Source organism: Diadema setosum, chromosome 4, assembly GCF_964275005.1.
Source record: "Diadema setosum chromosome 4, eeDiaSeto1, whole genome shotgun sequence".
In the NCBI taxonomy this organism is placed as follows: domain Eukaryota; kingdom Metazoa; phylum Echinodermata; class Echinoidea; order Diadematoida; family Diadematidae; genus Diadema; species Diadema setosum.
Genome location: NC_092688.1, coordinates 42,140,881 through 42,167,313, shown reverse-complemented (window position 1 = coordinate 42,167,313; position 26,433 = coordinate 42,140,881). Strand labels below are relative to the sequence as shown.

Here is a 26,433-nt window from a genome sequence, read left to right as displayed (position 1 = left end):
GTGTCAGCGTAGAAATCGCTTCTTGTATCGTTTGCACGACAATGACAGTGTCTTAATGTTTGACACTCACTGTAAGGTAGGTTCAAATTATTTATAGGGATAACATTGTCAGTCGAAGTAAAAATGGAGTAACTGGGTACCTGATGGCCAGTTAACAAGGTGTACAGTGTAGGGCGAGTGAAAGGACACAATGCCTAAGTATATTATTGCTGAAGAAGGCATTGCATATATCATGACGTGAAATAAGGAATGGACATTCCTCTTGCGAGAAAGGGTATCGAGCAAATCGAACACACTGAATGGCAAGGAGAGTGAAACAGCTAAAGGTAATGAAGAAATTGGTGGGACTTAATTCAGAAAGGGTCACGTTGTCTCGATTAAAAGATTACATATTCTCTCAAAATATCTGCTCCTATTGTTAACACTTTTCTCATTTCTAATGTATGGGGGTGCTGCAGATATATACCTCTCTACATCCACTCTCCTGCTCCTCACTGGCAAATGATATGAAAATATCCATTTCCCCACTCCCTAGTCCGTCAGGGTCTACCTGAGGGACAGTTTGTGGGGAGTTATTGCGGAAGCAGGGGTGCATGCTTCTCTTATTGCTGTACAGCTGTAGGTAAATACGTCTCATTCAGCCGTATTTGCTCGTTCAAATCTTTGTTTGCCTATCTCTCGAGATAACCTCCAACATCGGTTAATATATCTTTCAGAAGTTTACCCCAATTGCAATCAAATTCACTGGTCTGTGTGAGTTTTAAAAGGTCGCCCCAATACAGAAGACTATAGATTGAGACTTAATGACATTATTACACTGCCAAGATATATTACTCTGCCAACGAGAAATATGCCCGCGTAAGAATCTCAGCAGAAAGCTTTTACAATCATTACATCATTCTAGCACAATTTAAAAAAATGATGCGTTTGAGAAGAATTATCAGAAAGATATAAAGCTTAATCTCACCTTTACATATCCTTCTTTCAGTCCTCAATGGATGACTGCCGGTTTTGTTTAACTCATCTTGTGAACATAAAAAAAAAAGAAATAAGGTGTTACAATATGCGATAAAATCTATGATGTAAAATTAACATTCATTATCACGGAATAGTTTAAATTTTTATATGTTGTCCATTCACAACTTTTATGCCACGGGATACTGAAAATTCAGATATTACTTCTGAATGCTTTTAAGAAACATTAATGAAGACTAGCAAGACAACAACAAGATCATCATAAAACACCAAACATAAATACCCACTGTATGTGCGATGTTTGAATATTAGAACTATCTATAGGTATAGACGCTTTATACAAACAGTATGATAGGTAACTTTTTTTCGGGGGGGGGGGGGGTGAGCGGGCGGGAGTGGTTTGATATTTATTGAATGTTCTTGACTCATACTTTGCTTCCTACATTTGCAGATGTTACAATTGAAGATGTTCTATGTTTGATGTATGGAGAACCCGACGACTTGTTTGATCGCTCCACACGCTCAAAATGACGTTTAGAGTTTGACAAAAATGTAATAACAGTCATACTGCTTCCCACCGCGTCATGGCCAAGGGTTGCTTCACCAATATGTAATCCATTATCTTTTAAAGTCAACACTGTGACACTAAAAGCTGTGTGTTCTTATTAGACTAGGACAGGCCAGTGAACGCGTATAGAAAACGTACGATAGGCTATAGGTACAGAAACCATTATGCAGTTATGGTGTAGTTGATGATAATTGTCGCTGTCCCAGGCTGTTTTTTCTGTTGGAATTGTCAATCAACCGCTGTCGCGTCATATTGGCCGGTACGTACGACCATACTTCGTGGTCTTAGGGTGGTCTAATTTTGTAACCTTGATCTGAACTTGATACCGCTGTCCCATTCACGGTTGAAAGGGGGAGTAAGAGAACCGTGTCTTGTACTCGTCTTAAGTACGCCATGTATAACATTATAAAATGGTCGTTTGTTTGCCGACCTGTATAAAGGTGTTTTAGTGAAGAAAATGTTTGTTGTCCATAATTCCATTTTGATATCTCGTAATTTCTTTCTTCCACTTGTTCGCATATGGGTAAAAGAATATCGACATTGCATCGAATTATTTCTATAGATAGAATTCATGATGATGAAACCGATCAACTTTTGCGTGGATTGGTGTCTGTCTGTATGTGCATGTGCGCTAGAGGTTTTGTGCCCTTGACAAAGGAAATTTTAGGCAGTTTGTTATGAATGACCAACTGCATAGTAGGTTGCAAACTTATAAGTGACGTGTTTTTGATTGTTCGTTTTTGTTTGGTTGTTTTTGGCTGCTTAAGATAAATGTACAGATAACACTTGTTTTACTCGGCTGCAGAAATATTGAATTTTATTTTGTAAACCGACGTCAGAAACAGTATACTCCTTGATCAAAGTAGGCCCACTGTAAACAATTGGAGCATTACCTTTTGACCTTTTTTTTCAGGACTTCTATCACCATGGCCACTTTGCAGCCCGTAAACGTGAGGAATCTCACTTGTCCAATTTGTCAGGAAATCTTCAAACAACCTACACTGCTTTCTTGCTCTCACACGTTTTGCAAAGTCTGTCTCCAATGGGTGTTGGATACGCAGCTCAATCAGCAGAAGTTGAAGTGTCCTGTGTGCAAGAAGGACACTCAAGTGCCTGACGGAAACTTGGGGAAGCTCCAAGCGAACAGAGCTGTTCTGTCTTTGCTAAAAGAAATGACAACACGTGGCGTGACCTGCATGAACTGTGACCCAAACTTGAGGACACCTGCTATCTCTTACTGTCTACATTGCAACGAGAACTTGTGTGCATCTTGTTACAGGATTCACTCTGGATGGAAGGGGTTCGCGCACCATCAAACGGTCGACATCAAAGCCGTGATGAAGGGGAAGATGTCACTGAAGAGACGCAGGAAGTGCTTGAAGCATCCTGGCGCGGACGAGGAGCTTTTCTGCACCGAGTGCCGACGCTACGTCTGCGCGAAATGCGGAGTGACGGAACATGCACGGATGGGTCGGCAGGTGATAGAGAAAGTAGCACTCGAAGAGCAGTTACAGGAGAAAGTCAACGCTTTGAAACACCAAGCAGACTTGAAGAAGAAGTACCTTGAGGAGCGGATTGAGTTGATTGAGATGAAACAAGTAACGGTGAAGAAGATGATGCAGTGTGTCTGTGATAGTATCCACAAGACTTACGACGAGTATATCCAGCAGCTAACAGAAAGAAGAGATATACTTAAACATGACCTCAGTCAACTGTTTGAGCAGATTGAGGCTGATTTACAGGCTACGGTTGCGGAAAAGCGAAAGATGATAAGTCAAGTTGATGGTGTGACGAGCTTACTTGGTCGGAGCATGAATTTGAGTCTACCCTTTGAGGAAGAACCGCTGTATGCTAGAGAGACGCTTTGCGAAAACATAGAGGACCTTGTCAAAAGTAAGGATAACGACGATCATCATCTAAAGGTCCTGATCGAACGAGCACAGGGCATTGTTTTTTGTAAAAACATTTGCAGGAATGAGCTGAAGCTAGGAAGACTCATAGTCTCTCCTTCTAAATGGGGGTTGAATACCGACATAAACCTCCTTCATGATCACAATGTGAATTATATGTCTTCCAAAGCCAATGAAAGAATATTGCCTCGAGAAGGCAATAGAAGAAGGGTTCGCATCCATTTGCCAGAGGGTGGGCTTCAGTAGTCAGTGCAAGTGGATGTTCCCAAGAACGGTTGGGGATTTTTATTTTGAAGTCATGGCTGGTGCGTGGCTTCGTTACAAAATAATCATTTCGAGTGACAGAATTCCTAACGAAATATTCCGTGCACACACGTACGTGGCGTTCCATGGTTTTTGTCCATGGTTTAAACCATGGTTTCAATGGTATTGTACCACCTTCGTGAATTCGGACCTATACGTCTAGTTGGGAGAAGTCCGCTGTGGTTATATAAGCCTACTCTGACTTACATAATGAGATTGAGTAAGTAAAAAAGTGTTGTTATTGATATTGATGGCAACACATATGTTGGATATGGAGTGCCCATAAGACGGCTCATGACAAATAACTAGGAGGGGGAGGGAAATGGGATGGGTGCGACGGAGAAGCATTTACTGTCATTCCTCTAGGCTATCCTAGAGTGCAACCTGTGTATCAATTAGATTTTCCAAACACTTTACCATATCCTGAAAGTTGAAAGGGGGCGCTCAGTTATTTTGGAGACACAATTGCATTTTGAATCGAATCCAGAACTCTGTTAATTCATCTGAAAAGAGACAGACGGTATGATGCAGATAAATACATCAACAATACCTCTTAACATTCTCCAACCACCAATTGCCCCAACACTGCACCCGTCACCCTACAGTAGACCCTACGTACCAGAGGCTCATGAGAAGCGATCAGATCACTCTCAATCCTGTCTAACCCAAGTAACCAGTACAAAGAAACGGATATAATGCATAAGTTCGTGACATGAAAACGGCCCTCAAGGCACAAAATGCAAATTGCGAAGATTTCGTTGAGAGAACTGTATTAAGGGAAAACAAGGAAAGACTCAGTGTTTTCCTGAAGGCAGGCGATCCTTGGGAAACTTGTCAAAATGTTGGGTACTAGTAAATGGGTTCGTAAGTTGGCTCTCCCTATATCTTGTGCAATGCTATGTGAGGATCGACAAGTGAACTTGGGTGGTACTAGTATAATGCTGGAGTGCTGATCAGGCTTTCAAAATTCGTATGAGCCATTTTCTGTATCATAAACAAGAACTGACACATTATGAGCATGTGCAATGATGTTAGAGTCAATGGTATTTAAATATAATCTCTCCCTTAGCTCGCATTACGTGCAATCAGTAACTTCATTGTTTGCGAGTAGAAAAATGACACGTTGTAAAAAGGACCTAATTTCTATAATATCTATGATGTGTTGTTATCTTTTTATTATAAGATTTATCTTGCTGCAAATTCTGACAATATTACATAAAATGTATATTATCACAATAACAGTACGCGTAGCCTCGTGCGTTGAAATGTATTATTGCAAAGCCCGTCACTTATGAGAGAGAAACGTTTTAGAAAGATTTTTATTTATTGTTTGCAAATTCTGCTATCAGCAGATGATACTTTGCAAATGACAGAAACCAATGTTGTGCAATTGTGTCTCTGTCATGGACCTGTGATAATGAAAATGTCGTTATCAACTTTAATGTCCGAAAATAAAAACAGCTGATATTAAGCTATGTATACCCAGGAGTATCTCTGCCTTTGACTGAGAGATGAGTGGAGATGCTGAATTTGTTATTCATAATACTACTGATATTTCATGAATTTGAATAACAAAGCAGTACCCGCTGCATGCTATAAGGATTAGAACCAACACTTGCTGTCGGGCGAAAGCTCGGTGGTCTAGTGGAGATGACGCCTGTCCGGTGATCAGGAGGTCGTAGGTTCGAATCCTGCTCGAGTATGTACGCCCATGATTTTTTATCATGGCTACTACTCAAAAACACTGATCAATTCAGTGCTTATTTACGTCGATGTAGGGCAATTTGTCAATCAGTTGCAATGAAAACATCTCGACGGAAGAATTTCATGAATTTGAATAACAAAGCAGTACCCGCTGCATGCTATAAGGATTAGAACCAACACTTGCTGTCGGGCGAAAGCTCGGTGGTCTAGTGGAGATGACGCCTGTCCGGTGATCAGGAGGTCGTAGGTTCGAATCCTGCTCGAGTATGTACGCCCATGATTTTTTATCATGGCTACTACTAAAAAAACACTGATCAATTCAGTGCTTATTTACGTCGATGTAGGGCAATTTGTCAATCAGTTGCAACTACTGATATGTATTACAAAGTCGTGAAGAAAGGATGGATTTGATAATAAACAATGTGCCTTGTTGAACTAACAGTTGCGCTTTGAATGGATTATCGATATCATGTCGCGTTCCTTTCCGAGACAAGTCTTGTTATCGTCTTGATCACGTCTGGTTTATTTGTATCCCGAAAATAAATCTATTATCCCTATAGGAAAATGTGTGAATGATACATCCGAATGCATACACACACTTACACGCACACACACACATAAGCCTTTGATAAGGACAGAGAGATAGAAAGAGAGACATCAGCGAGACAGAGATTTGGATTACCCATATATATGAGTAACTATAAACTGTAGGCCCTATACATCATTATCATAGCACTGTCTTCAAGAAGCCACTGGATCGAAATGAACATCCAAACTATTTTCAAGACATTCACAACGTTTCCATTTCTTCAATAATTTTTGTCTGCTTGGGAAACAGGTCGGTCATAATCATAATGCAAAGAAACGTAATGACAGTCTACGGCTGTTATATGGAAGAAAATATTGAGTATTCACTGGATTTGATAGGTACACTGCAAAAAGTCCGGTGTTAAATATGAAACACCGAGCTGGTGTTAAATTTTCGGTGTTCATTTGTGGTGTTAGATTAACACCTCCGGGTGTCATTTCAAAATATAAAATTGTTGTTTTAATAGTTTCTTAGTTACTGTTTTTCTTGTTGATTTTGAACTTCAACAAGACGATCAAGAACTTTACGTTAAAGTACTTAATTTTTGAAGAAAAAAAGGTGTGAACACATTTACACCACTGTAACACCAGTTGGTGCGGTCTCCTATCGAAGCTGGGCGGGTGTTATACCATTGACATTAACACCAGGAATATCAAATCAACACCATGCGGTGTCAAAAATATCACCAGCTGCAGTGTCAAAGTAACACCACGAACAGCCAGGTGAACACTTTTCAACACCATCACAACATACTTTCTGCACCTGTGGGTGTGGTCCTCTATTGACACTTGATCGGTATTAGATTTAACACCTGTGGTGTTAAATCTAACACCGATTGTTTTTACAGTGTGAAGACGGTGATAGACGGAGCTCAAGCATTAAACGTTAAGTTATTTCATTCAAACTCATCACCGAAAGTTTGGCCCTATCATTACAGAGCCAAGTTGTTTCTCAAAAGGTTTCGCAGTGCTGTCTAAATCAACGAACTACGGTATACTCTAGATGGCTTACAGTCCTTGGGATTTCATGTTGGGAAACCATAGTTAATGAAAACCTAGAAAGAGCGTCACATGTAAACAAACAATATCGGATTACCGCTACTTTCAAAGCAGAATAAGACAAGTATGGCCTACTTGATAGTTGCTTGAGTAATTTGATCACATAACCGCAGTATGGGCACTGATGAAATCATGAAAGCAAACTTGAACTGCATTGTTCAAGAACCAGTCAGTGTAGGAAATGAATATTGTTAATGATGCTTATGATATAGCGCAATCGAGTTGCCTTGGGAAAGAAAAAATAAATGTCAGCTGGCCTATTCTTATTTTTAACACATCATAACCATCATTTTAGATTGTAATTGATGTTGGTTGTTGTTAGTTTTCCAGACGTCGAGTGGTTTTGTGAAATGTATCCTAGCAGCTGTACTGGGAGCAGCTGCAGCTTCATGATTATTTAGACACCTAATTTCATCATGTTGATTATATTTTCATTCTTCCAACCGACCATCCCATGACCATGATGGCCTACCTGGTACTAGAAATTGCTCACGTTCCAGCAACAGATGGCGACATCAAACGAATGAAGAAGTGTAAACAAGCGACTCGACCACCCACCCACAGCACAGCAGCAAGACCTAATGGACTCCATGCACGCGCGTGAACGTGTGTGTACACTGTATCGTATGTTATTGTTGACTAGTGTGCAATGTACGTGTACGCTGCTTGAACAATCTGTGTGAGTTCCCTGAAGTTGGAAATAGGGGCCTGAAGGTAAATGTCTCGGTTATTCTTCAAAGCGTCAATGAGCACTGTCTCTCATTTCTTATTTCTTTTTTCTTTATCTATTGTCTGCCACCATTTTAGGCCTAGGGACGTGTATAGTTACGAAGATAACCAAAAATTGGCCATACTCTGCAGCTGTCTTCAGCAAGCCTGAAGTATTACACGGCCCCACCCCTTGATATTGGTGTTAGTTAAGGTCCAAGTTACATTGGACAGACACTGCACTGACTAGATCTACTACTAGACTAGTCTGTGTGTATGCTATGGTTCTCTTATGCCCCTACTGTCAATAATAAGACTACATCTACCCAGCTCAGGTATTTTGCGTTTCCTGTCAATATATTGGCTTGGAGTGTGTGTGTTTTCCTAAGCTCAGGGGTTTTAATTATGATTACGAAATTGAACTATTAGTGCACCACTGCCACCAGTTTTCAACACTCAGGACCCAGATTTCGACACCCAGCAGATAATTCTTAAAAAAATTTATAGTCAGTACAAACGTCTGACTTCAGCAATCAACCAAGTTATCAATCACATTTCTAGTCTTATATAAACACTGTTTGTCACTTGTCTTCATAATCCGACGGTAGAATATTTAGGAGAAAAGCAACACAGTGTCAGCAGAAATGTTAATGTCAGCCATTTTTAGGGGTTCAAAACAATATGACGCATTTTGTATACATCGCCGTAAAATTAAATTCACCCTTGCCGGTTATCTTGCTTTAGTTTCAGTTTGTTTGCCAAATGTTGATGTTTGATTTCATAATCGTCTTTAGTAATTTCATGGCTAAATTCGTGATAAATGAGCAAACTTGTAGAAAGAGTTGGCTTTGAGAATGTGGCACAGATTTCGACATTCCCATATCGAGACACGTTATAGAGGAAACAACAAGTTCTTGCGCCGGTATGATTGCTAGTTTGCGTCCACAATGCAGTGTACGCGTACTGTACGCACCATGTGATTTCTGTGTGATGCGCGCTGTGATTGTGTCGAAAAATGATGCTGGGTGTCGAAATCTGATGCCAGCGACGGCGTGACGGAAATCGCTTAAAAATTGAACGCGAGTGCATTCAAATTTGAATTCGTTTAAGGCATATTATTATTGGCCTTTGTAGCTCAACTTCATATCGAAATTCTGAGGTAAAACGGTGCAGTATTGATGGTAAATAAGGAAATGTGCTAAAGTGTCGAAAACCGGTACCCTTACTGTACGTGGTAGTTAGAGTCTACTCTTGCATACAGTAGAGTAGATCTAGCCTAGTATTAAACTTTGTTAGATATTAAACTTGGCTTATTTAGGGCCTAATTAAAAAATGGCAAATCAAAAACAAATGGTGCATTGACCATTGTTCAATTTGACAACTCTAACCGTTATAACGTTAGACCTAAATGAATATATATTTATATACATATGAAGAGTTTGTTTGCAAAAACCGATAAGTCCATTTTTGAAGATTTTTCAGTACGGTTTTTGTCATAAAGTACAAAACAATACCTTTTAAATGATATATTGGTCACTACATATAAATGCACATATTTGAAGTTATGGTCAAAAGAAGCAACAATTTTCTTATTATTCTCTTTATTTTTCTTGACCTTTAATCGCAAATATATCCATTTGGCAAATATGGACTTATTGGTTTTTGCAAACAAACTCTTCATATATATATATATATATTTTTTTTTTTTTTTTTTTTTTTTTTTGGGGGGGGGGGAGCTTTTTGTAGCTGGGAGGGAGGGGAATACCTGAGTACTGTAATTAACTAATGGAACTTCATTTAATACAATTATTGTTTGCAGAGTTTGTTCACAAAAGCTGAAAAGTCCATTTTCCATGAAAATCAGTTGACATATACATTTAAGGAGTCCACTTCTCGTTTTGTTGCAAAAGGCGATATAAGTCCACATTAACCAATCGGCATGTCATATATGTGTCAGGTGATTTCATTGATTGTGCTGTGTTATGCATGCTGTACAGTAACTATGTAGGACTACATACACACTCAATACGGACTCTACTATAAGCATGCATGCTACAGCGCCAGCGGCCACGCAGTTTCCAATACATTTGACAAAAATAAAATGTCTTGCACATCTCCATCCCAAAACCAATGTGTGTGTGCTAAACTTTATGAGCATTGCTAAAAACTTGAGAAGACTTGCAACACACCGATTTTATACTGCGAGCGGTGGACTTGTTGGCTTTTGCAACAAAACGAAAAGTGGACTTATTGGTTTTTGCAGCAAAACACATTGAAGAGTGCAAAATTTCAATTTTTTCCCTCTGTGAAGATTTCTAAAAAATTAAACCTTCTATTACGTAGGAAACCGACAGTCATATGATCTTTACATCATTTGCATTCTACACCAACAGAGTGTAATGAAAAGTCGTGATTTAAAAGAATTGAACAAAATTGACTTATCGGTTTTTGCGAACAAACTCTTAGTTTGTTTCTTTGATATTTGTTTTTCCCTTTGAGTTTGTTTCTTTGATATTTGTTTTTCCATCAAAGGTGAATTACTGGTATCAAAACTGCAGAGATGAACAGCCTTAATGAAGAGTGCAATGACCTGAAGCATGAATATGATGCTTGCTTCAACTCATGGTTCAGTGAGAAATTCCTCAAAGGAGACACAACAGACAGCTGTGGTGAGCTCTTCAGAAAATACCAGCAGTGTGTCAAAGTAAGTGTTCAAGTTCCTTTGAAAACACTAAAACGCTGTAATAGCAGAAGGCCAAAGGATGGCTTGTGATGTCTTTAATGACGATAGGAACAATTCATAAATAAGTGGAAGAAAGGAAGCATATACAGACCCTAGCTGTAAGTGTGTGCTTTAAAATATTAGATGATATTCAGGTAGTCTCTCTTCATTTGAAGCAAAGTATACTTCTACCAGTTTGTGATTCAGAATGTGGTGGCTAGAAATTTCGTATTTTGAAATCCTCTGTTTTCACATCCTTAAAGAAAAGAAATAAGATAGGTCATGACACAACTTAGATACCACCCCCCCCCCCAAAAAAAAAAAACCCAAACAAACGACAACCAACAACAACAACAACAACAGCAGCAACAACAACAACAACAACAACAACAAAAACGGTTAAACTCACAATTCTGACGATCCAGCACTGGTAGGGACATTCCCATAAACCCACTTGAAAGTATTTAACAACAAATAATTCCTCCTGTAAAATTTGCACTTGAACACCACGACTGATTTCAGCATACAGCTGTAATTATGCCTGTTAGACAAATGCATGTGGTTTTTATTTGTTTTTTGCTCTTTGACATCATTCTTTTCTTCTTCTTCTTCTTCTTCCTCTTCTTCTTCTTCTTCTTCTTCTTTTTCTTCTTCTTCTCTCATCGTCATTTGAATAAAATTAGAATTTCAGGGAGAGAAAAAAAAAATCAAACTGAAAATAATAATACAAGGTGAAGCATGTTTTTGTGACAAATGATATCAGCCCTGTACATTATCTATTTTGTTGATTTTTCTGATCATAATGTTATGATACACCTGTACAACATGGATTATTCTTTGCATGATCTGTTCTAGAATGCCATCAAGGACAAAGGGATCGATATGGAGGAGGTGGAAAGAGTCGTCATAGGTACAGAGTCTGAGAAGCAACCACCAGAGCAGTGACCCATGTGAGGGCGCTGTTCTGAATAGTAACATTTTTTTATTAAATTTTTTTTTTCACACAACAATAAAAAAAAAAAATCATGATGGTGCTCTGGACAATACTAATGAATGGAATCGTCGCTGATCATGTATGAAGGAAAAGGGTTCAACTGCATTGAAAGGAGACAGATGTACATATTTGGTGATTTTTCAACTATACAGCCATATACAGTACACTGAAATGATGGATGTGAAGTGTGTAGAGGAAAATTTTCCCCCATTTTTCCTGGATTGCTTACCTAGCCATGAGGTGCCTCTGTTAACCCTGACTGTCTTACAGATTGGCACCTGAAGTGTTGTGCTTCCTTCACTGATTGATGAGTATGGATATTCTGAAACCATATTATGTCAATGAGCAGAGATCATGTGATCAAAATAATCCCTGTCATGTGACAGTGGTCTTCATTTGTGGACTGTCATTAATTCTCTTTATCACAGGTTGCTGGGTGAGTCTGTCATGCAAACTACTAAGAGAGTTTGTGAAAAAAATGGAAATTATATGTCATGATAACTTATGAGTATGGAAAGTATGTGGGCACATGAAATAAATCAGTGATTAAAAAATGCATTATGAAAGAGCTTAAGTGCTCTGAAGTAGAACCTTCCAAAAGTGCATGGGACATTTTATACATTCATTGGCCCAGAAGACTATTAACCTGTTAACCCGTTTAGGACGGTTTGCTTTGGCGAGTGAACACCCCCACAGATGGACAGGTTTTCCAAAATCCAAAACTGTACACAGATGGCAACTTTGATATATGTAGTCCCACAAAATATAAATCATTTTTAACATAGGCATCGTGTTGTTGGTGAAATTCTAAGTTTAAAAATGCGTGTTCATTTCGCTCTCTCAGCCCGAGTATACTCGGGACTAGTCCACAGCCTGGAAAATGTCAGCCCGAGTATACTCGGGACACGTCCTAAACGGGTTAAGGACGGGCTGATTTTGCTACAACACGCATTTCCCATAGACACTTGCCCGAGTATACTCGGGACTTATCCTCAAAGGGTTAAAGCAAATCAAACACACAACAGTGACTCGTAAACTCCCTTTTTGCCACATAAGATAGTGGTACACCCTAGTCAGTGATATGTTGTCAATAATTCACTTAACACGAAAGAGACTACATTGTACTATCTGTGGTTTCATCATTATGTGCCCACATATAAAATACATGTTCAGGATACTGCCTGCACTATGAATACATCCATGTTATTTGTCAATAACCCAGTTTTCCATCATGTTCAAAGTTTACATATACATATGTATACCTCCATAACAAAGGTTTCTCCTGATAACCAGGAAACTTACCCAAAACTTGCCCATCATAGCAAATATCGATATCTTTGCATTCCAAGGGGTGAGATGCATCGAGTACTATGAAGACTTAAAATACGAAAAAAAAAAAAAACCAAGCAAAACAATACATGATGGTAAACATTTTCATCGATTTGAGATATTTGAGATTGAAGCTGCATAATAGACTAACAAAATCAATCTTGCCTCAGTTGACTTCACACAAGTCGAAAAATTGACTAGGTCAAAGAAAAATTCTAGTCCAGATAGATATAAAGAATGTGCTAATTATATTGTGTCAGTCGAAATTTAGGTGGATTGTACTGGAGGAGAGATTGTCTGCACATTCATAATGCGTTTTAATCCCGTGCATACTATTCTGATAACGGTTGCCCTTGGCAACCTCAGAGCTTGCCTGACCCAGGAACTAATGTATGTACAGATTGTAGCATGTAATCTTATGTGTGTAGGTAAGAAAGTCATAATTACACATTGTGCACTGTACCTGTAACAGCTGAGAAAATATTTGTTAATGTGAGACATGTTTACTTTTAGATTCATTGTGAGGCCATTCAATTCAATAAATGACAGGAATGTATGGATATTAGTTGCTATGCAGTAGTAGGGGAGATCTGTATGCATTGAAATACATAGAGTTGTCTCTGTGAAGTATTCATGTTCTAGCCCATGCCCATAAAATGCAGGAAAGCTGAAGAAATGAGAAATAATTGTCACTGTGGGCATTGCCATAGCACGAATGCTTTTATGAGGAAAGTATATGTGAAAATATGTGAAACTTTTCTACATGAATAACTACATCTGAGATGTATTGTATGATGATGAGTAATAATGTATTAAATATTTTCTATGGAAGGAAAATTATAGAGGAGACTGGTCTTTTGGGTGTTGTTGTATGGCCTGGCCAGTAGAGTATAAGTTCCACTTTATTACTGCTTGGCACTGAAAATTCAGTTTCTACCTCCCTCCAGCAAGAGATGGTAATTGTGCACTAAAGTCTGCATCAAAGGTTCCACAATTCAGTTTGTTGCTTCTAAACTGTACTGTTGTCATGCCGTCTATGCAGTTACACATGTCTGCACATTATGGAGGCTGATATGAACCGTGATACGAAGTACAATGTTGACAAAATTCAATACAGCCTGGTACATGTGAAGGGTTTGTTTGCAAAAACCGATAAGTCCATTTTTGAAGATTTTGAAGTACGATCTCTGTCATAAAGTACAAAATAATACCTTTTAAATGATATATTGGTCACTACATATAAAGGTATATTTTTGAAGTTATGGTCAAAAGAAGCAAAAAATTTTCTTATTATTCTCTTTATATTTCTTGACCTTTAATCGCAAATATCTCCATTTGGCAAATATGGACTTATCGGTTTTTGCAAACAAACTCTTCATGTACTAGTGCAGAATGATATGATTTACTTTTCCAGTTCTTCCGTGTAAAGACACAAACTTATGCTTATAATTCAGATCTACATTGCAAAACTGACCACGGGTAGGGGTATGCCATTTAAATAATGCACTTACGAATTTGATCCAGGAATTTCACAAAACACAAAATGGGCAATTAAAGGGATGGTACAGTATTGGTGGAGATGAGAATTGGGTTTCTAACTTTTTGCGAGATACAAATGTACCTAGAAAACACTTATGAAATAGTACAGAGGATACCATTTTAAGAGGAATTCAAAGTTTATTTGATGAAAATGGGGTTTGGAATGACTGAAACATCCAAAAACAAAGTAAAACAAAGCTATCATAATAAAGTGTGGGTCCCACACTTTATTAGAATCGTCTTTTTTTTGTATATCTCAGCCATTTCAAAACCAATTTTCATCAAATAAATGTTGAATTCCTCATAGAATTACATGCTCTTTCATATTTCATAAGAGGTTTTTCATTATCTCACCAAAAAATGTTAGAAACCTGAAATTAGGTCTCAACCAAAACTATACGATCCCTTTAACCAGCTGAAGGTTTGTCCTTTGACAATAGGAGCCTGATGCTATTTCATAGGGTGTTATTTAATAGTTCTTGTTGCAGGAAATTGTGTGTTACAGTGGTTGATTGGCCCTCCAGGTATTATTGAGCTGCAAATCTGCGAGAGCAGTTAAACAAACATACCAACAAAAAAGCAATGCATCCGAAGTGTGGGTTGTTCGTGTGTGTGTGTGTGTGTGTGTATGTTTGAGAGAGAGAGAGAGAGAGAGAGAGTAGACATTTTGAAACTGAAGCATTTTTGAAATATTTTTATAATCACTTTTTATCAAAGCTGAAGATAGTATTGCTGCTGTTGATAATGGTCAATGAACTACATGTAATAATTTCGATATTTCATCATTGCAATCCTTCATTACTATAATTTTCACATAGACACACATGCACACACACACACACACACACACACACACACACACACACACACACACACACACACACACACACACATCGTTTCCATATACAACTGTAGGCCTTACATACTTCCAATGATTATTTTGCAATACACAGATCATACAACACTCGACTCTCACAAATCTGAAGGTTGGGCAAATGTCATTTGGTATCACAGATTTGTCTTTAATCAGAAGTTCTGAATGATGTGTCTGCATTTACAAGATAAAATTTGAAACGTCATGACAATGCATGAGTGATGCCAAGTAAAAATTCCACGTACATTGTACAAACTGGAAACCCGCACACTTTACTTCTAAGCCTGAATACTGTATATGTACTTCATTTCCTTATTAGACGGTAGACATCAACAAATCACATTTCCCTCATAACAATGCTGCTAAGAAGTGAAGTATTCTATTGTAGATCTAGCCTTGACCACTCAAGGCAGTACATTCTCCTCCATCTACACGAGTATCTCTGAAATACACATTGTATATTTATACATTTGTTTTTCGGGTTTCACTCGAGGATCATGGACTGAGACATAAGACTGGTTTACTGATGTATTCAAACTTTATTCATACATTGTACTTTTAATACCAAAGGATAATTGTCACAACCAGAAAGCTTGCCAAAGGTCTAGACCTGCTTGGTTGTAAAACATTGTACACTGTAACTTATGTCGGCCAAAACTGGGAGCTTCCAAAATAAGAACAGGTGAAGATTAAATGATATATTGAGTCAAGTGCATTCCTATGTCAGTGCATAAATCAACTATTGAGGGTCCCATATCGTACAAATTTGCTTTTTAGTGGGACCCTCCATTTCCATTCCCATACTTATTCAATTTGCACTATGCATATGCATATATGTATTTTTTTTTTTCATTTTGTTACTCATTTTCACATTGTTAATTTACGTTTTTGCAATTATTAAAAATATGTTCTTCTTAAACATTGTATATAATTTCTCTGTTTATTTGATGGAAATGAGAATAAATTTGAACTTGAACTATCATTAGGCATACTGAAGCCCCCTATGTTATAGCTGAAATAGACATTAAAGGGGTAGTATGGTATTGTTTGAGTCGAGGATTTAGCCTCGAACTTTTTGCAGTATACTTAGGAACCACTTTATGAAATGTTAAAGAGCATACAATTCTAAGAGGAATTAAAAGTTCATTTGTTGAAAATTGGCTTTGAAATGGCTGAGACATCCAAAAACAAAGTAAAACAAGGCGATCCTAATAAAAGGTTGGTCCCACCTTTTATTAGGATTTCTTTGCTTTGGATATCTCAGCCATTTCAAACCAAGTTTCATCAAATCAACTTTGAATTCCTCTTAGAATTGTATGCTGTTTCATATTTTTAAGAAGTTTCTTATTATCTCCAAGAATGATCATAAAAATCATTGGAAACCTGTAGCCCCATCTCAGCCAAAATTGTACCATCCCTTTAACATATGAAACAGAACCCAAACCAAACAGGTACATACACGTAGCACCAACTTTGGCAAGCAAACTGGATTTCCAAGTATTTAACTGCATTGACCAAGTAAAAATGGATGGATTTACTTGTCACTAGGTCCTAACAGGGAAAATATCCATATATTTGAATACATCAGTAAACCAGCCTATTGGGTACACTGTAGGCCTACATACAGTAAAGCATGCATGCATTAGTATGACATCTTATACTTAGTCTCTGCTTTGCCTCATGTTTTTTTTTCAAACAATGATAATATGCACACCTAACTTTACCAGCATAACTACTACAAAATGAAGTATGCCTGCTACACAAATGACCAGTTGGTAATACTGTAGGCCTATGTAGTTCTTCCTGAAGCCTGCATTAATATTAATGCATAAATAAATGAGTTCACTGGCCTCCTGCATGACTCCTTTGCATGAGCAAAAAAAAAATAGTTCCAAATCAGGCTTAAAGACTCACTGAATGACAACCATAGGCTGAAGTGAGCATCCATGTAGTCAAAAGAAAAACAAATGATAAAGTAACATGTAACGAAACTGAAATAAATTAAGGAACGAATGAATCAAAAAGTAATATATGAATAAACGTACCACTCTTTATGTGCCAAGACTTTTGTTGTTGTTTTTTGGTCCTTTCCTTCAAACACTGATTTTCTTTCTTGCATAAAGACCCCCCCCCCAGCTCACACAGATTTATTTTCCCCAAGATGCCAAAAAGGGATTACTACTTTACATATCCCTGCATGTAGGGATTATAAATCAGAATAACTAGCACAACTTTTAAAATAATACATATAACTGCTGTATTTTACAAAAAAAAAAGAAGGAAAGTGCATATCATTCAAATTCAGTACCTAGCAATAGGTACATGTAAACACTAAGAAATTTAGACAAACAATAATGATTAATACTTTGAATTGGTAGACAAACAATAATGATTCATACTTGAATTGCATTTCAACATCATCTGGTAAGGTGTCATCAAATTTTAAACTTAACCTTGAATGGTTCACACAGACATACAGAATACCATGTTTCACTTCTTGGCACCCACGTAGGAGTTGAACATAAATCTCCACATCGAAGTCTCTTAAGCCTCAAAGCATCATGTGCAGGCTCACTTGCACACAGTGGGGTACAGTATCACAATTGCATTCACTCTCTATCGACATACCAGTCAATGCAAGCCTCTTAATCTTGGCAAAGTACATGACATAGCACTCACAATTCAAGCCCTCACTAAGTTGGTCCCCAAGCATCCCAGTTTTACTCATTTCCTTTAGTAATATTAGAAAAAAAGAAAAGAAGCCTTCTGCTGAATTTGGATCTCCAAATAAGGCTGAAACAGTAAGATTAGCCCCATGGCACATTGAAAAGGGTTTAATTATCATGGCAATCCATTACACCCATGTATGATTTTTGGAAAATTATCCTTCAAAGTGTAGCCAAAATCACTTCAAATTTCCAGGCTTCTGTCAAAAGGTGTCCTGTTAAACCGCGCAAAAATATATTCTCTATGCAAGGGTCAGACAAATTCACTGTATTCATATCCAGCACATGTACAATGTACTTCAGAAACCGAGGCATCACTAATATGACTTTGATATTTTGCAGAAATGAATAAATCTTTGCTTCTACCATTCTACTTCCAGGTTTATTGATCTACAGTGTTGTCTTGTATCATTTTTTGTTTTTCTGTTCTTCACATCATCAAAACAGGTGGATATTTTTCTACTTACTACAAAAGCAAAAATTTAAAACTTCTGCAAGACAATATACAGTGTATACATCGCATAGTTCATTTCACAAAGTTTTTTTTTTTTTCTTTCCTAAACTATCAATCCTTACATTTATCATATTGCTGAGGTAAATAGCATCTGATGGGGAGAATACCATAAAATGCCTTCTTTTTTGAGAAATTATAGAGCTTTTCTCAACAGCTCCAGTGGAAGACACTTGAGTAGTTAGTATTTCTCCAGATTGTTTGCACAGATATTTGCTTTCTGACAATTTGCCTACAATTATTGTACATTGCAGGTCCCTCCATGAAATAATAAAAAAGAGGAAGAAAAACTCCTTTGCATTGCTTCTTTCTGTTTATCAACAGCATTGTGATTCAATATCACTGACCCACAAATATGGTTAGAGAGTAATAATAATGTTGGTAAGATCAACCGATTTTCATATCACTCAAAGCTACATGTAGCAGTCTGACATGAAACTTACACACACTACTTCATGGTGATAAAGGTGACTAACCAAATTTGGGCATGTAATCATTCATATGAGTTTACAAGTTAAAATCTTGGCATTGACCTATTTTTTTCAATCTTGTTTTCTTTGAGCTGTTGGGTAGGATCAGACTGATAAATGGACAGTCTGAAAGACTACAATTTAAAAAAAAAGGAAAACAAACATGCCTATTGAAATAGGAATATAAATAACATAAGAACATCTGTACATTCTTCAGAAATATGGAATAACTGCTACATTGCACAATCAACAACAAAGAATTCGGCAGCTTGTGCCTGTTGCATGTAGATGTATATTCACTACCTGCAGACTGACTATATTCTCACTATTGGCAGAAGACGTCAAACTTGATAGCCAGGAAATATAGAGGCCCAAACAAAATTCAACTATTGTGCTAACCCTGCAACATCATATGAACCTGTAAGCAAATAACAAACTCCTTACACCCTTACCTCACAAACAATGTAGTTGGTTTAGGTGTATTTCTATCACAGAGAAATATAGCACTGTTTGCAATGAAATAGAAATACACAAATGAAGCAAGTTGCTGCAAGGGTGAGTGAAATTTGACAATTATTGAATGAATTATCATGGTTTTAGTGTCCAGAAGTCTGTTGATATGGCATTCTCTAGGATTTAACACACGTAAGAAAACCTATGATGAACACAATTTGCATACAACAGGCAAACTGTTGACTTAATTACACAGTGCGGTCGGGAGAACAGTATAAAGTGCATTCGTAAATTTGGATTTGAAATATTACACTAAAAGACTTTTGTGATAGACAGCCTAAACCATCAAACTGTAAGTTCACCTGCATCTACATGTATTAGTCGCACCCTAAAATTACCCTCAAAGTCCTGTATGCCACATCAAGTTGAGAATATTTTGGTACATATTGTCAGGTAGCAAGTTATATTCTAGTACAGGTATTTGTACCCTTCATTCCAGCACCGTGTACAAATTGGCCTCATCTCTGCAATTCAAAGCCTGAATTACTCTATCATCTCCCTTGTCTAATACAATGAGAATTTTCTTTGGAAGTGCGGTCCTCGACCTTGTAAACATAAAGTTGTAGCTACAGTCATGGCTTGAAATCAGCCACATGAAGATGGCCTCAACACATGGCTCCATGGTTGAGGAATGATCAAATGACTCGCCTGTAGAAAATGTTTTGTAAAGTGACTTTGATATTGCAGTTTCTATCAAACGAGATACAGAACAAGGGCAACACAGGTATTTGGAGTGACGCAAACGTTTCTCATGCATGATAGAGAGGTACAATCCGTGCTATTCGGTCCCTACATATAGGACATTGGGGCGGCTGGAGGGCAATGGCGCACTCTGAACACGCGCACACATGTCCACAGTTGAGGAGCACACAGTCGCGGGGGTGGGACAGACATATGGCGCAGGTATCGACCTCTTGGTGCCTGTTAGGAAAATCGTCCACGCTGGAGCCCTCCGCCTGCTCCGCTCGCTGCTGCAGCACACGCAGCACGTAGAGGTCGTAGTTTCTCTGCTCCTGGTATCTCTTGAACCACCTCCACAGTACGATGCAGAGCATCAAGACTGTGGCCGAGCCGAAGAGCGCCACGAGGAGCTTCCAGCGGCGCAGCTTTGACCGCAGCTCCCGAATGATTCCCGACTGTCCCGACAGCGAGAGGATGTATTCAAGCCCTGTCGCTGGGGGGCGGAGCGTGATCTTGCCGTTCACCAGTGCCAGTTCCCCGATTCCCGTCAGGAAAGCTCCCTCTGGTAACATGCGCTCAATTTCTTGGAAACCCTTGGTCTTTTCACCGCTTGCCCAACTCAGGATGTTGTTGCCCAGAGATGTGTTGTAGGGGTAGAACTTGTCATGGATAGTCTCCAATTCCAGACCCGTAGCAACAAGAGCGTCCTCAACCCCAATGGCCACATTGTTTCTTGTAATGTCAAAAGGCACATTCTTAGTGGTATCACGAATAAGACGAGTTGTGTCGTACCTGGGGAGAAAACACAAACAACAACTGTAATACAGAGTATAGGAGAGACTTGACTTGTGATTTTATCATTGCCACCCTGCTTTGATAAATACACCTGTACTGAATTTTTAAATGTCTATGACGATATAATAGGAACACTCAATGTAACTGATCACAGAATCACATACAATTGTAGAATGAAAACATGAAAAAAATTGACTACCCTCAGTACATTATACTTGTGCAGTAAGAATGACATATGAAATAAGTTGGCTGCATGGAGGATTTTGGCATTGTCACTGTTCGTGTTTTAGCATAAAAGGAGGAAATGGTCATCATGAAACATTAGATAACTTCATTTATGATGAAGACTTAAAATTTTTGTAGCTAGTTCTCACAACGTATGCAACTCTATAGCATCATTTCTGTCCCTGGTATGGATCATGACAGCAAACCTGAACAGTGTGCACATGAAGATCCTTGTGGAATAAAAGTTAAACAAAGATTAACAAAAACAGCATGGACTAGTAATTTGGACTACATTGTTTTGATTAGTCGGTTACATAAGTTAGGTCTCATAAACAATCTCTCAATGTAAACATGTAGACATAATTTATGTAGCTAGGTATTACAACAAGAAACCATTGAACCATTGAAATGATACAGTAATTGTTATCATGTGTGGCGATAAAATGAAAATGTGACAACAGAAGGTGGCAAGTTGGCTCAGCCGGTAGCGCATCTACCTTTTAATCAAATTGCTGGGGTTCAGGCGAGGGTTCTATTAAAACCAAGTAAGTCTTATTGAGCAATGTTGTGTGTTATCATGCCATCCCCTCTAGTAGAGGTAAAACACTCTGTCCCTTTAGGATAGACAGGAAATAAAATGGATGATCCCATGTGTGAGAGAGTCACAAGCCAGGCACATAAAAGATCCCATTGCAGTCATTCTTCGCAAAGAGCATGGTGCATTACCCAGTGAAGTGGTATGCCTCGAATACTCACAACACAATCCCATGGAAGACCAGCTAGTGCAGCTGAATAAGGGCTATCCAGCCATCTTTTCATATGGAAAATGAAAGTGAGTGCTTGGTTTTCATACAGTCAGAGGTGATCCTTGTCCTATGCGATTACAATGCAAACTTACTTGATAACAGTGCAGACAATTTGAATACAATATTACATTGTACAGTGAGTGAGTTAGCCAGGGCAATAGCAATTTACGAAGTTATCAAATTTAATTTCATTTGGTATAAAAAGATATGACCTGCTTTTATGCAGGGCATTACTAATAACATTGTCCTTCGGTGGGGCACGGTATCAACAATGCCCAAAGGAGTAGTCCATATCTGGACCGCCATAAAATGGATTAAAAACACTACTGTATTACTTCGAAGAGAAAAATATGTATACAACCAACATTTTTCAAAATTTCAACTTGTAAATATTATTTAACAGTTTTCCAAAGTTTAAAGACTACAGAAATGTTGCGAATGAAAAGGAAACACAAGATATTACAACGGAGTGAACAACCAACACCACCCCCCCCCCCCCCCCATATCCAACCGCCCAGCTACGCATCTTCAATGTGAGTCCTATATGCACCATGTGTTGGTGGGAGTATAAAAATGAATACATTGGTAAGTAATAAGAAAATGCATTTAAGCAAAGCTGATGGCTCCATTACCAAAGCCTTGTGGATCTACTCCACTCTGTCTTGTGCTCCCGACAGAGGAGAGTCTGGATGACCCCGCAGACTCCCACCACATATTCACTCTTGATGGAGTTCTCCACAGCCTTGATGTTCCCCTCCACCACGGCGTATGGGACGCTCTGGTTCGGTGCTGTGCTCAGGATGCTGGCAAGGTCTTGGTTCAACTCTAGCACTGGTGCATCCTGTGAAAAGGGGTTTACATTAAAAAAGACTATTAAATGATTGATTCTTATAATATATCTAATTGAGGCTTTGTGACACATCTGATGACTGTAACAAAGTATTCCATTCCCTCACAGTACATGCAGAAGTCAACACACAGTTGAAATAGGAAACAGTTTCTACACTGAACAACATATCGGAATGGGATGTACCATGACAACTCTTTCATTTAAGATTGTTTAAAGATTGGTTTTGGTAAAAGGACAGTAGGAAAAGGCAAAGAGTAAGGGTACCAATGAGCATGCATACAAATGGAGAAAAAGTATCACTGTACATCACTAACTGCAGGACATGAAGTACAGTACATGCCATGTGTTTAAAGCCCCCATTTCCCAGTCCAGTTGAAGCAAACTGCATTGCATATGAAATCCCAAAGTGCAGAAACTTCTTACTGATCTGCATTATTTCCTTTGCACTTCAATCTTGAAAAGATGAATTCTTCCATGGGGCACATCTTCATATCACTGACTGGCAACAAGAATTTAACTATATATTTCTGCTGACCAAGCAAATCAAGGGTGGTATACAGCTTGACATTGGAAACAAAATGTCTGTGTACAAAGTCATCATTGCAGGCATGAAGGTCATGAGCTAAAAGTCCAGGATCCTGGATGCTCCGCTATGACAATATCTAACCCCCATTTTTGAAGACTTACAGTAACAAGAGTGAATGAAAAGAAATCCACAGTTAAAAATCTTCAGCTTTAGAACTACTAGTCTTGATATATTAAGTTTCCAGACACATATTGCAAGTTTCTAACTTTCAGTATATAATCACTCTAATGACTGGGTGCTTAGAATGTTGTACATTTTTTGGCATGTCCTCTTAAAAAGTTATAGTGCGTCTCTGCAACATGCTAAAATATGTTGTAGGGAAAGACTCATTTCCCCCACTGATTTTGCCATATATCACTCGACACTACCTGTAGTTGCTACAAGTAGTTTACGTGTGGATGCACACACTCACAAACATTAATTTTGGCAAGTGATGGAGTATGAGTGCGGAGCAGGAATATACAAGTATAGAAGTCGTGCAAATGTACATATAAATGTACTTGTGGGGATTGTCACTTAAAGGTCAAAATTTTCTACTCTGTTTGCAAGGGTGTTGCACATAAAATTGAAAGCACTAAAATGGTGCAATTTGTGCTTGATTACATCTTGCCGTACAGCAGTGTGATCTAGATTTCCAAACATTACCTTCACTTCTGCAAGAGTCCTTGCTTTTTTATGCCAGAGGAATGAAAAGAGTCCAGTTGCTGCAGCACTGCCTCCCAAGAGGCAGTATTCTAAAATCATGGTAACAAAGTATCCTGAAAGATAAAGATGTGGATATATCAGTTTGCCTTGTTGGCCACTTTGAAATTATATAAACTCAAACTATTGAAAAAAAACAAAAAACAAACAATAAACCATGTAGACAAAGAATTTCACCTATCTAGCATACCCTCTCTAACTACTAGTCTAAAGCAGACACAGTACACATCATAAATTGTATCACTACATTCAGAAAAGGTTACTTCTGAATTGTAGATCTAGTGTTGTACACTGTATTACCGGATGCTTATTTTTGTTGCTCTGAATTCTGTACTCAGATGATAAAATTTTGAGCAAAATTATGTGAATTATTCACTCTGATATTTGGAAAATAAACTTCATGTTAACTCCTCTACAAACCCATGAGCTATCCCATAATGCATCTAAAATGCTGCTCTGCCCATGGCACCTACATTGTATGCATTGGCGATACCGAGAATTGGACAATCTGTTCAAAAGTTATGAATTTTTCAAGTTTCAGTGCCGCCATCACTGGATGAGAAGACTACTACAGCTTGTGATGTCACATGCGTAGAACAATATAGAAATCATAAGCAAAGTATAAAGAAAATTCATCATTCATATTTTCATCTTTCTCGAATCAGAGCACTTGACTTGCCTCTTTCAGAAGGTAGGGGAATATAATATCACCCTTAACATATGCCAGTACTTAGCGAGTTGAGGGAATGTGTAATTTTTTCAAAAAATGAAATTTTGTGGAATTCTCTTTATATTTTTCTTTGTTCTACGTCTGTGACATCATACACTGAGTGTATTAGTCTTCTCATCCAGCATGCACCAGTGACAGTGTAAAAACTAAAAATTCATAACTTTTGAACGGATAGTCTAATTTTCCTCAACATTTCCATGTGTTCTACGAATATTGCTGCATTCATTCAATCATTATGTGGCATACTCGTGAAATAGGCCCCACCACTGCGTGTCCGTACAAATACTACGGCAGCTCGCCTGTTTATACTCGTGAATTCAGCCCCACCACATGGCGTTCATCGATAGATGAGCACGGCAGTGGGGCTTTCTTCCACAGTATAACTATATTACAATACTCGTGAATGCGGCCCCACCAAACGGCGTTTACGCGAGCGAGATTGATACAGCAGTGGGGCCGACTTCCACAGCATAGTATCTTTCATCCTCCCTTTCTCCCATTTTTTGCTATGGTCAGGACAGCCTAATGTCCCTCAACTAATTTAACCATAAATACAACCCTACCTAACCCTAAACCCTAGCCCTAACCCTAGCTAGGACCTACCCTTGTTTGACGGGTGCACGCGCACTGCAGTGGGGCCTATTTCACGATTTTGCCCCTTAGGCATATGAAGGTGGACTTGTCCTTTGTGTACTTAGTGGAGCGACCAGGGCCATATCGGCCAGGTGTTATGACACGACACTCCACAGATCATGCGAGATCGCCATGATATGATCACGATGATCGCAGTGCAGCGCGCAGTGGTGCAGTGTCCAAACTTGATTCTGCCCGAGCTGGCGAATAAAATTTAAAAATGAATAGACAACTACTAGTACTGAGTACTAGGCAAATATCTGTACTCTGATGAAAGATTTCCTCATTTTTGGCTGATTATTCAAATGGAACTCTTGCACGATACAGAATGCTCGTAAAAGAAGCATCAACTTCTGTCATGATAATGAGGAGTGTTTTGAGACCTTGAGTTACACACACGGTTCTAAACACCGGAGATCAACATTACAAAATATTCAATTTGTGGGACTACGGGTAGAGATTAGACTAGGCAACCCTCAAACGACATTGTATTTCATACAGTTCGCTGTGAATGATTATTCCTTACCTTGTAAACAGGTGCCTCTGAAGGGCAGACAGCTCGACTTAATATTTCGCTCTCCGTCAAATCTACAACATAGTAAATTTTTCGGCAGAAGGGATGCCGGCTAACATTACTGCAACTCCTTTTGCGTCTTTTGCTGCGGTGCTGCACCGACTCTGAGTAAGTTGTTTTATGTCCGATCCGGTGGCGACGCGCGACGGTACGGTACATGCGTTTTGTGACACAATGCTTTCCCGCAACGAAGTGAATATTGAAGGTTCGATCCGACCCGATCGGCAGCCTAGCATACAGTAATAGGGTAAAGTTTAGTGTACTACTGAGCGTATGAGGTCCGGCTCGACAGACGCAGCTCGCGGCGATCGAGATAAAGCAACACGAAAGAAAACAAAATAACAACGAAAGGAAACGA

At 38.6% G+C, this 26,433-nt stretch overlaps 2 protein-coding genes across 2 annotated transcripts; one reads left to right on the top strand and one right to left on the bottom strand.

Annotated features, from left to right (window-relative positions):
• The first annotated feature begins 7,780 nt into the window (after positions 1-7,780).
• Positions 7,781-13,700, top strand: LOC140227277 (TP53-regulated inhibitor of apoptosis 1-like). The gene is made up of 3 exons (XM_072307700.1): positions 7,781-7,821; positions 10,348-10,519; positions 11,393-13,700. Exons 2-3 carry the CDS (start codon positions 10,376-10,378, stop codon positions 11,480-11,482), a joined length of 234 nt encoding a protein of 77 aa, XP_072163801.1. The 5' UTR covers positions 7,781-7,821; positions 10,348-10,375; the 3' UTR covers positions 11,483-13,700.
• A 5,839-nt stretch (positions 13,701-19,539) lies between these two features.
• On the bottom strand, positions 19,540-26,150 carry LOC140227276 (mitochondrial ubiquitin ligase activator of NFKB 1-like). Its single transcript, XM_072307699.1, has 4 exons — positions 26,028-26,150; positions 24,082-24,194; positions 22,633-22,841; positions 19,540-20,966 (listed from the first exon to the last, which is right to left on the bottom strand). Exons 2-4 carry the CDS (start codon positions 24,178-24,180, stop codon positions 20,243-20,245), a joined length of 1,032 nt encoding a protein of 343 aa, XP_072163800.1. The 5' UTR covers positions 24,181-24,194; positions 26,028-26,150; the 3' UTR covers positions 19,540-20,242.
• Positions 26,151-26,433: the final 283 nt, after the last annotated feature.